The sequence below is a fragment of the Astatotilapia calliptera genome, chromosome 15 (genome assembly GCF_964374335.1).
Source record: "Astatotilapia calliptera chromosome 15, fAstCal68.1, whole genome shotgun sequence".
NCBI lineage: Eukaryota > Metazoa > Chordata > Actinopteri > Cichliformes > Cichlidae > Astatotilapia > Astatotilapia calliptera.
The window spans coordinates 17,795,899-17,809,062 of record NC_137436.1 but is presented as its reverse complement, the minus strand read 5'-3'; the positions used below and the strand labels follow the sequence as shown (position 1 = coordinate 17,809,062).

The following is a 13,164-nucleotide window of genomic DNA, read 5'->3' as shown; positions in this document are numbered from 1 at the left end:
GTATTTACCTAATTTTAGAACCTGATGAGGATTAGATGGTTTTATTTATTATGTCCTGATACATGAAAAATCTGAAATTGAATAGATTTTTTTTAATATGAAGGAAAGGAACAAGCTGGGGCAAAAACAGACAGTGGAGAACACACTGGTTATGAGGATGCCTTGGCATTTGAATATGTTCCTGAGTATTCTCCATACTGCGTCAATTAAACTTTTTTGCTGCTACATAATGTGTGCAGAAACCAATAGTTGCTACGGGCTACAACAGTTTTTTTCACTGCAGACTTATTGCTGATATTGTGGGAAGCAGCTGGTGAAGAAGAGTAACAGGCTCGATTTCAAAATGCCAGTATGTCAAGTTAAAAGTGTAAGGGGCACAGAGGGAGGCAGCTGATAGAGAGAAGAATGGCGAGCAGTAAATGAGGGTTATTTAGGCGTCCAGAGCAGGACATGAGTCACAGAGATCTGCGTGCCTGTGTAACACGTAAACTAAAGCACCTGGCTCTGGAAGAGGACAGGGTCACATGATCTGAAGAGGACAGTTGAATGAAAACACACTAGTTGTTGCCCTTTTTATATGACACTTTTAGAATTTGCCTCTTTTACAAGCCACGTTTTCCTATAAATTAATAATATGTAACATAGTCTGCATTGTGCTGCAATATTAAGTGGTTTTGTAGTATCTGCTCGACTGCATTGACGCTTTAAAAATGGAGTAATATTGCAAAAAGGGCAGGTGTTGACAAACTGATTAATGGGACCTGGTATTCTGAGCTTCAAAGATGCAGACTGGAGAATATCAAGATTGATGTGCTGTGTCGGTACACTGCCCCCTGTTGTTTAATGCAGAACTAATGCAAAGTTTGCTCTGTTGCTGACGGCCTGTTTCTGTGTGTGTTTAGCCTCTGAAGCTATGCGGGGCTCCACTCCGCTGGATGTCGCAGCGTCTTCAGTGATGGACAACAACGGTCTGGCGCTGGCCCTGGAGGAGCCTGATCTGGAGAAGGTTTGATGACGAATGAAATCGCAGCCTTACTCAAAGAAATACTCAACAGCACAGCTAAAAATCACACAGCACTTTATGTTTGCAGGCTCATTAGATTGTAGCCAGTTTCTATTCTGACCATAACTTGTTGTTGTTTTAGCAGATGTAGTGTTTAAAATTAGTTTGGAAAGTTGTGAATGAAACTGAACTGTACAACTAGCTAAATGTACAACCAGTATACTGATCACATGTTCATATTATCATCAAATACCAAAACAGATTGTACTATAAAACATATGCAGGATCCATTTAGTTATTTATAAAGTCAAACATTAAGAATTAGGGAATTATGTGGATACAGGATCTTATTCACTGTCTAAACCTTGCATTGCATTCTGCTGCTAGGTTTATTCTTCATCTCGAAAGTTTTTGCCAACACATTTCAGGCCACCATGTTGGTTTTGGTTTAAAATCTGGCTTTCGCCAACCCACAAGACATGTTCTTCCAATTATGTGCAGCTCAGTGTTCATAAAGTTTGAGGAGGCCACAGAAGAGGAAGAATACGTGCTAATCATCTGTCAATACTAGAACGCAGTGCTACTCGGATGACACATACAATTATAGAGGAAGCAAGTCAGATAAGAATAGAAAGCTCAGGCCACCAAAGTTTTCTATGAAAAGTGCTGAATGATTTTGTGACAGCTGGAAAAGCTTAGCTCAGCAGAGGCTTTCAAGCTGTCACTGTTGCTGACACTGAGTCAGAAAGACAGTGTGCCATTATAATACCCAGGAGTGAAGCAGAATTGCTTGACCGTAGGTGGTGACATACCTAGCAGGCTGTGGTCTTCAGAGCTGCGCCATGCTGGTGGCTAAGGGATACCCAGACCTCGGCTGGAACCCCATAGAGGGAGAGCGCTACCTCTCATTCCTGAGGTTCGCCGTTTTCTGCAACGGTATGTTTTATACTGAGCACTAAGATGACTTTTCATCCCTGGCAATTCTGTTCCTCTGCTCGTTTTGGTGCAGTGATATACTTGGCCTTTGGTTTGTTTCACAACAAAGCATGCCGACTGCACCCATCAGCATGCTGATTAGAAGTGCAACAGACTGGAAAATGTTAAATAAAGAAGGAAAACATTGCTTGTGGAGTTATCCTGTAAACACAGAAGTTTTTTGTCGATATCTGAGTGTACCATTGTGTGAAGCCTCCGCTTGTACCCAAGCCTGACATACATGACACCAGAGGCTATCTTAAAGTTCAAAGAGGCTTTAATTGTGGCATACATTTGAGTATACACGTGGTCAGTTCGACTTTGTCAGGAGAACAGACGAGGTCAGACACCAGGCTAAACCTATATGGTGCAAGGAATACTTAAAAGCTGAACACGTTGTATAAAGACAACATGGGAATGAGAAAGGAGACAGACAGGGGGAGGGGAATTTGGCAAGGGGTAAGCAAAGCAAACAAAGCAAAAACTATATTTTATATTGAGTGTTTTCATATATTCGTATGTGGTAAGGATATTTGGTGGATACATATGTATGTGGCGCTGTTGTGTTATGTGTGTGATTTATGATTTACTTGATTTTTGTTTTTTTATTCGAGTCTTCTTTAATATCTGGATTTTAATTGAATGTGCAAAAACTAGTTACTGTGCAGTGTGTTACATAAAAAGTATTATTACAAACTAGAAAAACTTTCCCATAGCTTCAACCTCCCGAGGACACCCCCGAGATGCTTTTTAAAGACATTTTAAAGAAAATATTATCTAATTAAGTCGCTGAATATGTGTAACTGAGCAATAAATAAGTATTGAGATAAAACAAAAAAATGGCATCGCAACAAAGAAACAGTCTAGGGTGATTTTACTGCATCTGTATAATTGTGAGTATTGTGTATTAAAGCAGCAGGGGATTTAACAGTGATGCTGTTTTTGGAATAGAAATGAAAAACTGCACAGAAATTTAAAAGATCCACTGGTTAAAGATGCCAGGGTCCTGCTGAGGACTCACGTGGAAATGTGAGTCGGCTTTTCCTGGATAAAAAATGTAGCGGTGCTTTAGAAGCTGCTGAATACCACTTTCAGGGGTTTTACACTCTAGCTGACTCTCACCTTTCCTTTTGGGGATAATAACAATTTTCCTTTCCATTGGTCTGCTTTTTTTTCCTCCTTTTTTTTTTTCTTCCTCACACCAGGTGAGAGCGTGGAGGAAAATGCCAACGTGGTGGTGAAGCTGCTCATCAGACGTCCAGAGTGTTTCGGCCCAGCCTTGAGGGGCGAGGGAGGTCAGGGTCTGCTGGCTGCCATGGAAGAGGCCATCAAGATCTCTGAAGATCCTGCCCTGGACCTGCCCAAGACTCCTGCTGGAGTCACTACTGGGTAAAAACGACACCAGTTCTTTGTTTTCTTTTTCCACAGTGTTTAAAATCTACTGAATCAGCATTTTTATCACCACGAGACACTAAGAAACCCATTCAGAAACTCTAAAGCCAGTCTCTTGTGATTAAGGCTCTCATTATCTGGGTCTCTGTGTGAAATGTTACTTTTAGTTAGATTTCCCTGTGTGCTTAGCTAAACCAGCATTATTCTTTGTTGCTAGACCCTCAAATAGAGCCATATCACATTACGGGAAAAGAGATCTAAGTTTATTTCATTGCCTTTGCCCAGCAAGAGAACAGTGAAGAGAAAGAGAGAGGTAATTGCTGTTTGAAAGTGGAGTTTTATCAAATAATTGTCTTTTGTTCTCTCTCTTTAAAAAAAAAAACCTCCTACCAAAACAAGAAAATCTTCTTAATTTACTCTTTATTTAGCAAAATATAATTTACTTCAGCAGCTAAATTCACATTCATGTGTTTGAAGACACATTTAAGAACCACAAATTTTTTTTAAGCGATCATTTATCTCGGATGACTTTGACATTTTTTAAAAAAGAGGGGAAAAAATGAAAAACTTTTTCAACTACTGGAAAGTCTTATAATGCAACTGCAACCCAGGTGTTATTAAAGCAAGTCTTGAATAAAAAAATATCAGAGATTTTAAATCATAATTGGAGCCTAAGGACAGTATGAAAAAAGGTACTTTTCTGGAAGAATATGTAAAAGAAAGGAATACATTATCCCTGGCATTGGCTGTTTGTCCCTGCCTTTCTACATAAGTATACAAAGCCTGTAACACTGACTGAATTTTAATGTTGAAAGTTTGTATGGCCTGAAGTGGGGAGAGAGATTGGAAAGCTGCTCAAAATCAATATGTGTAACAGAATAGCCTGCAAGGAGATCATGTATTGTGCCAAAACATTATTATAAATGCTCACAAAATTGCCCAATTTACTGCGCCTCTGTTGCCCGCCGTATCCTGAAACCACGCTGCAGAGCTTGTCTGCAACTTCCAAGAAATGTTTCTCGTGTTCAGGATAATATTTATTATACTGTGCGTATAATTTTTATATAGTGTGTTTGTCTGTTTCAGGTCTGGTGAGGAGGAAGGGGAAGTGATTCACATGGGCAACGCCATCATGTCCTTCTACTCTGCCCTCATTGACCTGCTGGGACGCTGTGCTCCTGAGATGCATGTAAGGCCTTCGACAACAGCCTGAGCTGAAGAATGAGATTCTGTATACTGTCACAGGGACTCTTATGAGAAAGAGATTGTTTTTGTTTTGTGCCTGTGCATCTCTTACAGCTTATCAATGCAGGTAAAGGTGAGGCGCTGCGTATCAGAGCCATCCTGCGCTCTCTGGTTCCCACTTCGGACCTGGTGGGCGTCATCAGCATCCCCCTCAAAATGCCTGTCGTTAATAAAGGTATGCCGGTCTAAGTTTGCTTTAGGCAGTTTCTGATTGTTAAAAGGAAACGCATAAACAGAAGTGAATTAAGGTGAGACGGGAGGTCTACCTGGGGAAAGAAAAATGTTGTTTAGTTTAGATTCACGGCTGAAGGTGCACGGTAGTCTGATTAAAAATCTAATTTATACTCTACAGGCAAACCTGGGCTGCTGTAGATCACAAACAGTTTTTGCCACATCCTGCTGAACAAACATGCCGCATTACCTTACTGCCTTTCGGCAAATAATAAAAACTCTGCCTGGTACAGCATGTGTGTCGTGCTGCCAGATTAAGGAAGCTGAAATAATTTCATAACTCTGCAGAGTATCATCACAGCTCTGCTAACTGGACGTATATTATTGTAAGTGCCTTTGCAATGGCAGGAGACATCACTTAGGAGAGAGCCTTTGCTTCCCTCTACATCTCTGTGGAAAACCAATATGCCTACATTGTGTTTTTAGTACCTTTCTACTTTGTGCCTTGCTCATAAAATTATGGCTTACAACGATGCTCAACAGCAAGAACACCAGAAAATAAATACATTTCACATTTATGCTTGGTTTCCTCAGCTTATCGTGTCTGGGATTACATTTCCCTTAAACTCTAAAGCCTAATTTTATTCCGAAATCATGTTACATTTGAAACTTTCTTCAGTGAATCCCTTTCATTGGTTTTTGTTTTGCTCCACCAACCTTCAGATGGCACAGTGACCGAACCGGACATGTCAGCTTGTTTCTGTCCCGACCACAAGGCCCCCATGGTGCTCTTCCTGGACAGAGTTTACGGCATCGAGGACCAGAGCTTCCTGCTCCAGATGTTGGAGGTTGGCTTCCTGCCTGACCTCCGAGCCTCGGCGTCTCTGGATACGGTAAGTCCTAGAACATTCACGACACACACACTTTCACCTTCAAAGTCCCATTTTGTCAATGACTACCTGCCAAAGAATTTGTATCCACTTCCTGAAAAAGTACATTTTAGTCTCTGCAAATACAAAGGATGTAAGCTCTAGTTGTACCTGACAGGTGTAATCGTCTCTGTCGTCTCTGCTCCTGTTACATTTTTGAGATCTTAAGTCTTTTGTCATTTACTGATAATGAAATGAAGGTTTCTAGTTTGCTCATCAAATGTGCCACAGAGGGAATAAATCTTATCAAACATGAGCACCGATTGCTCAGAACAGTTACTAAGCCTGTTGCAAATTTTCAGAAATATTAACATAATATTCGGCCTACTGATCAGGTCACCCTTAGCTTTTAAACAGTTCAGTATAAAAACTTCACTCAGACTACATTTTTTCGTAACCCAGTTTATCCGGTCATTTGCTACACAGAACGATCTGGGAAGTTGCGAACACTTTGAAAGAAATATTTTGGTTGAATTATCCATTTGTCAGTCTAGCACAGATTAACAGTCAATCAAATCAATGAGCCAGAGGATCCTGAAAGTGGCAAAAGGGTAAAAACAAGCTGCAGACCGAGGAGCTTTGATAGATGATAAGAAACTAGATATAAAGTTTGAATTTCCTTTGGTGAGTTTTTGCTCTTTGTAAGGAGAATTTGTGCATCGAAGGTACACACTTGGAGTCATTTAAAATGACTTGACAGGTGATTAAGTGAACCCTTGCTCTCATCACACTTACTACATACCCAAAATATGTTATGTATGTCTTATGTATAGTCTATGGATCAAATATAACGCAATATAGTCTAAAACAGCGAAGTAATTATCAACTAGTTCAATTATGGTTATTTTCCTTTAGTCCTTTACTTTGCTCCGTTATTATTCTTTTGTTTTTTAAAGGGAGAAAATTGTGAACAAATTCCCACCTTCACTGCTCTTAGTGCAGATTCATTTTCTACTAACAAATTGTCTTTCCATTATTTACGGTTGAATGGCTCACAGTAAGCCGTTTCCAGTTTTGAAAAGTATCCATCCGGAACTTTTTACATTTGGAACTTAATTTACATGCAAAAGGTAAATGACACCATCACAAACACCACCTGTTTCCCACAAAAATAACAAGAAGCTACAGAAAGACTTCTCAAACTTTGGTTTTAATGAATACAGTTATCCCCGCCTGTGACATCAGTGGAAATTGAAGCTCTTCAGCTTTGCTGTCATTTTCTGCTATTAGAGAACTGCATAATATTTACATTTGGCGGAACCTATAATCACTTCCACCTTCTGTTAATCTCTGCGTGTAGAGATTGGGCTGCTCTTCCTTTTTCAGTTACATGCATTGTTCTCTGTCTCACAGGAGGTGTTGAGCACCACAGAGACTGCGCTGGCCATGAACAGGTACATCGGCTCAGCTCTGCTGCCTCTGCTGACCCGCTGTGCCGCTCTCTTTGGCAGCACAGAGCACCACGCACAGCTGGTTGACTCCACGTTGCAGACTATCTATAGGCTGTCAAAAGGCCGCTCACTCACCAAAGCCCAAAGGGATGCCATTGAAGAGTGTCTGCTGGCAATCTGCAAGTAAGGCTTCTTTAGCTTTATTTAGTCTTAGCTGAGTTAAATTAAAGAAATCTGGATTTCCCCCCTGCAGGCCATTAAAAATAATGCAGGTTCAGGGCACTGGCTTCACTTTTCAAATCTTTCAATGGTTGCATCTTTTGTTTGTGTGTAAAATTTTCAAATTTTGTGTGATGGTAGAAAATTATAGCAGCTCAAGCTGCTTTAATTTTGGTGTAAATTTAACACATTTAGCGTGACCTTGATCCATGTCCTTACCTGGACTCGTGCAGCATGGTGCGTAGAGTATATGCCTGCTACAAGGTTACAACATAAAAATTTTCCTTCTCACAGTTCTTAAAATATTCTTGGATGTGAGCACATGCACATAAGAGAAAATCATATTCCGCCTACACAGATGTAATTCTGCACTTATTTCACAGACACCTGCGTCCCTCTATGATGCAGCAGCTGCTCAGACGTCTGGTGTTCGACGTTCCAATGCTCAATGAATATTGCAAGATATCTCTCCGGGTGAGACGCAAAACACTTTCTTGTTAATATGTGTTTGATGTATGAGTCAAAAAGGTTATTGAAGAAATAACACAGGCAATCACTGGAATGTAAAATTTGGGAACCCGTTGTCTTCCTAACTTCCGGAGTTAAACAACATGATTGTAGCAATCGCAATTGGAGTGTAAAAATATTCAGGAATTTTTGTGCGCGTTTGTGTTTCTTATTTCTAGCTGCTGACCAATCACTACGAGCAGAACTGGAAGTACTACTGCCTGCCATCTGGTATGGGCAGCTTTGGTACTGCCTCTGAGGAGGAGCTCCTTCTCACCAAGAAACTCTTCTGGGGAATCTTTGACTCCCTTTCTCATAAGGTACAGCCAGGAATTTATTTATAAGTATTTATTATTAAAGATGAGCTGGCCCAGTGTGCATAGAGCTGTAAAATTTCTCTGTATTTTGCGTATTTGTTGTTCTCCGAGAATGAACCAGGACTAGAAGTGGTATTTTTCTGAACCGCATTTTTGCAGAACAAAATGTTTGGTAGCTGAGTGGTGCTTGTAAAACTCTGTTCTCCCATATTTAAAATATATATATATTCTTATTTATTTATTTCTTTAAATCTTGAGTTTTCAACACTTGAGTGTGGATCTCCTGAGAGAAAAGTTCTCAGTAGTCAGAGGCAGTGAAGTGAAAGCTCAATGAAGTGCTTGTGAGCAGTGCAGCTGAGGCAAAGCCAAATCAGATGAATCATTTATCAGTCTGTGACAGGTCACTACATGGTGCAGACTTTTCCAGCTTTCATTTTCATTCCTTTTTGGGAGGGGGGCTGATCCTACTCTGCTCCACTGTAGTTGTCTCAGCAGACACGTTCTGAAAACATAAAAGTGAAATGGTGAAACGTCTAAGCACCCCTTTCCCTCTCTTCTTACATTTTGTAGAAATATGATACTGAACTTTTCAAAATGGCCATGTCATGCCTGTGTGCAATCGCTGGGGCCCTGCCTCCAGACTTTGTGGATTCCAGTTTAGGTGCAACGCTGGAGAAGCAGGCATCAATGGACGCACAGGGTAACTTTGACCCCAAACCCATCAGCACTGCCAAGTAAGTGTTCTAAAAATGCAGCCTTGTTAAAGCAGCATGTTTCATGTCATGTTTCTAAATGTTTTTATTCATATGTTATGACTTAAACACAATTTTGACTTTTCAGTATCTCCCTTCCTGAAAAACTTGAGTACATTGCCAACAAATATGCAGAGCATTCCCATGACAAGTGGTCCTCAGAGAAGGTTCGTGCCTTCGTGTTCTCAGTGTCTTCTTCACTCATGCTTGGAGTCGATTTATGTTATAAAAATCCAAAGAAATGCAAAGTTGTAATTGTACTTTGTAGTCTCAGTCATTTTACTAAAACAGTTTACATTTCATGGTTTAATAAAATGCGAGATGGTGTAATTAATTGAAATAAACTGTGTTGCAGATGTCAGTGGGCTGGAAACATGGAGACACTGTGGATGAGCAGGCCAAAACCCATCCACTCCTGAAGCCCTATAAATCTCTGAGTGAGAAGGTACGTGCACATTAGTGCTCACACAGCTGAGAAAGCTGGTCACCCTTGTTGAAGAATGGCACCTTGACAGCTTGAGAGTATTTCTGATGAGGCTTCTGTGAACAGTGGCTGGATCAACCAAAGGGGCAAATGCACCACTCGGGTTTTGTGTCAGGTGTTGGGTCAAAAACGAGAGGTGAAGGCCAAATATACTCTGTAAGATAAACTCTAAAACTCCTACTAAGGTAGCCAGAAAATATGCAAGGGTGGAGCCACAGACAAACAAATTTATACACTATCAAAGGTGGACAGACACACACACTTATGTTCTGAAAACTCTGTGAGGCGGTTTACTGAGACGGCAAGAAAAAAGCCACATCATAAGTAATGATTTTACAAGGACATTTTTATCAGAAGTTTGAAAAGAAATACATGTGTGTTTGTTTGATTTTTGTGTAAATGTTTTCACATTTTGTTAAGCTGTGACATCTGGTCTATAGGCCTATTCTATATAGCCTGCATGTCTTCTACAGGACAGAGTGTTAGACTGTGAATGTGTTCATTCTGTAGGAGAGAGAAACATATCGCTGGCCAGTGAGAGAGTCACTGAAGAGCATGTTGGCTATGGGCTGGAACATTGAGAGGACCAAAGAGGGTGAGGCGATGTTCCAGCAACGAGAGAGCGAAAAACAGCGGAAGATCTCGGAGTCCCAGGTAACACATTTATAAATGTTTCCTTTTGTGATGCATATTTACTATCTCATCAACTGACAACAATTCCCTAGACGCTCCTTTTTCATTTTTCTGTCTTTGGTGATTCACGCTACAGAAAGCAGACATCATTTATAACAGGAGCCCATTAAAAAGTAAATAGCAGGACCACTGTTGTCATGCAAGAATAATAAACACCAAACAACAGTCCCAATGGCTTGTATCAGTAATGAATACAAGTTTAATGAAGGCTTCATTTCTCAAGACCACTTTTTTAATGGAAATCTGTGTTTTGGGAACTGAGAAATGTCTGCTTTGTTTTTAACTTAAAGAATAAAGAGTCTTTTTTGATCCATAGAGAGTTCAAAGCACGTACTGTAGTAAAATACATAAAAGAAAATATTCACATTTTTTCAGACTGGAGATATTTTTACTGCTAGTCTTTTCAGCGTAGCATTTAAAACACACATTTTAAGCGTGGGTAGGGATCATTTTTATTGAGTCAATGAACAAAAATTCTACAATTAACATTTAGCAGATCTTAAGAAATATTCAATTAAAAGCCACTGATGCAGAAATGCAGCATGGAAAAGACTTGACTATGAGTAAAGTGTGGATATATGCATATATTAGCATTTTGTCTGCAACATTTACTTGCAGATGTTTTTTAGTAGCCTAAATGATAAATCTGCTAGATCCAGTAGGGATGACAGCAGAAGGGCAATAAATGAATTTTCAGTCTGTTAGTGATGTTGGCAGTTAAAACTTCTCCGTTTGCTGTTCATAAATCACAGCCATCCATCATATCCTTTCATCTGTATTATCTTTTGCTGTTTTTTGTTAGCTTTTGCACATTTTGCCAGCTAAAACGCTGATTCAAAAGCAATTTGCTTCTTTTTTACTTTGTAGATTAATGGATTCAGTCCCGCTCCAATGGATCTGCACAATGTCACCTTGTCGAGAGAGCTGCAGGTTGGGTTTCATTTGACTCTTCCTAAATGTTCCCATGTATCTTCTAATACAAAATACAAAAAACTGAGAAAAGCTGCACTTTTTCTGCAGGGCATGGTGGAGGTGGTTGCAGAAAATTACCACAACATCTGGGCCAAGAAGAAGAAAACTGAGCTTGTCAGCAAAGGTGTGCAAATCGTAGTGAAGTTTTATGAACAGCAGTCGAGGTGTTATTTATTTGTGTTCAAAAGAAAGCGCCTGAAATGACTTTTCAATCTTGTCCAGGAGGAGGGACCCACCCACTGCTGGTACCCTATGATACCTTGACAGCTAAAGAGAAGTACAGAGACAGAGAGAAGGCCCAGGAGCTCTTCAAGTTCCTGCAGATTAGTGGCTATGCCATCACAAGGTCAGCCTCCTAATGCTCACGTTTTAAAGAAATGAAAATTTAGGCAACTGTATAGCACTTTACCAGTGCTATACTGAAAACTTGGGGAAAATCCTAATGAGCACTTCTGCTACTATGGATGCTTGTTTCCACTACTGGAAAAAGCATTTTTTGGCTGTGTTGCTGTCTCAAAATTTTCTGTTATTATCTCAAAATTTACAGTTAGTACCTTAAAGTTTTGACTTTCTGAGTCAAACTGCTGAGTAAGTTGAAATTTTGAGATAATAAACCAAAGATTTGACTCTTGACTAGTAGTCAGTAGTGTTTCTGTCTCACAGAGGCTTGAAGGACATGGAGCAGGATTCATCATCAATGGAAAAACGCTTTTCTTACAAGTTCCTTAAGAGGTTGCTGAAGAATGTTGACTCTGCCCAGGAGTTCATTGCTCATCTTGGTAAGTCTGCTGCATTTTTATACGCAGATGCTGATGTACTTTTTTTAGTACTGTTCAGTGCTAAAAGCCTTGGCTGACATTGGTGTTCAACATCGTTAATCCAGAGGCGATGGCCACCAGTGGGAAGACCGACAAATCCCCTCATGACCAGGAAATCAAGTTCTTTGCCAAGGTTGGGAGCTCTGTTTGCAGCTGAGCCACTGATGTGCTGTTGTAGTTACTTTTTTTATTTTTATTAATTAAAGTGTTTATTTCTTCTCCCCAGGTGTTGCTTCCCCTGACTGATCAAACATTTAAAAACCACTGTCTGTACTTCCTGTCTACACCTAGTAAGAACCTGAGCAGTTGTGGTTGTGCCTCCAATAAAGAGAAGGAGATGGTCACCAGGTACTGTGATCATGTTTTTGCTGATCAATGTGTTTTCTTGTATTTTCATAAAGCCCTTTCTTGTTTTCTTTCACTCGGTTGCTTTTTTCTAACATCTTCTTCAGTTTCGTTCTTACTTCCTTTCTTTTCCAGTCTGTTCTGTAAGCTGGCAGCTCTTGTCAGACACAGGATTTCTCTCTTTGGTAAGGTTGCTTCTGTTCATATGTTTGTGTGGCTTTTTGTTTGCAATCCTTTTGAGTATCTACATTAAATATATCCCACAGGAAGTGATTCAGCAATGATGGTGAGCTGTCTGCACATCCTTACTCACTCACTTGACACTAGGTAAGTGCGTATTACTTCATAAGACTTGTAATAAAGCTCAATAAAAGACACGCATGTATTATCTTTAAACCACTAACTCATAAAAAAAGTATTTTTGCATGCATACTCCTTCCTACAGAACAGTGATGAAGACTGGCTCGGAGCTGGTAAAAGTCGGGTTAAAGACTTTCTTTGAGAATGCAGCAGAAGACTTGGAGAAGCTGCTGGAGATGCTGAAACTGGGAAAGTTCATGCAATCCCGTGCCCAGATGAAGAGCGTCAGTCAAAGCATAAACTATGTGACAGTGGCACTGCTGCCTATCCTCACTGCCCTCTTTGAGCATATCAAAACATACGAGTTTGGAGTGGACTTGCTTTGTGAGTTTCCATGCTCAGTGTTTGCTGTTCTCGACTGTCTTTTTTTTATAGTTTTTTTTCATACTGTAGTTATTTATCATAGTTAGCTAAGAGAAAAGTGAAAAGAATAAACAAAATACAGTTAAATACACCAAAAGCGAGATGGGAAATAGTTGATTTAGCCTTCTTTATATTCCCAGTTTGCACAGAATTCCTATTATATGGATTTTCTAATAGAAATATTCTAATATATTTTCCTATTTTTTGTACTGGTTTTCCCTCAAAGTT

The 13,164-nt window shown here is 39.9% G+C and overlaps 1 protein-coding gene across 1 annotated transcript in view; it reads left to right on the top strand.

Annotated features, from left to right (window-relative positions):
• Nucleotides 1–13,164, top strand: part of ryr3 (ryanodine receptor 3) — a 112,173-nt gene that overhangs the window by 73,583 nt on the left and 25,426 nt on the right. Inside the window, exons 43-64 of the mRNA XM_026143503.2 lie at nt 903–1,006; nt 1,804–1,939; nt 3,184–3,367; nt 4,457–4,559; nt 4,670–4,790; nt 5,510–5,679; nt 7,069–7,289; nt 7,709–7,799; nt 8,012–8,152; nt 8,720–8,883; nt 8,990–9,068; nt 9,257–9,346; nt 9,896–10,039; nt 10,946–11,008; nt 11,099–11,174; nt 11,273–11,396; nt 11,714–11,829; nt 11,934–12,001; nt 12,095–12,216; nt 12,349–12,398; nt 12,480–12,540; nt 12,659–12,897. Of these exons, the coding sequence (XP_025999288.2) occupies nt 903–1,006; nt 1,804–1,939; nt 3,184–3,367; nt 4,457–4,559; nt 4,670–4,790; nt 5,510–5,679; nt 7,069–7,289; nt 7,709–7,799; nt 8,012–8,152; nt 8,720–8,883; nt 8,990–9,068; nt 9,257–9,346; nt 9,896–10,039; nt 10,946–11,008; nt 11,099–11,174; nt 11,273–11,396; nt 11,714–11,829; nt 11,934–12,001; nt 12,095–12,216; nt 12,349–12,398; nt 12,480–12,540; nt 12,659–12,897 (2,667 nt within the window). The remainder of the gene's footprint in view (nt 1–902; nt 1,007–1,803; nt 1,940–3,183; nt 3,368–4,456; nt 4,560–4,669; nt 4,791–5,509; nt 5,680–7,068; nt 7,290–7,708; nt 7,800–8,011; nt 8,153–8,719; nt 8,884–8,989; nt 9,069–9,256; nt 9,347–9,895; nt 10,040–10,945; nt 11,009–11,098; nt 11,175–11,272; nt 11,397–11,713; nt 11,830–11,933; nt 12,002–12,094; nt 12,217–12,348; nt 12,399–12,479; nt 12,541–12,658; nt 12,898–13,164) is intronic.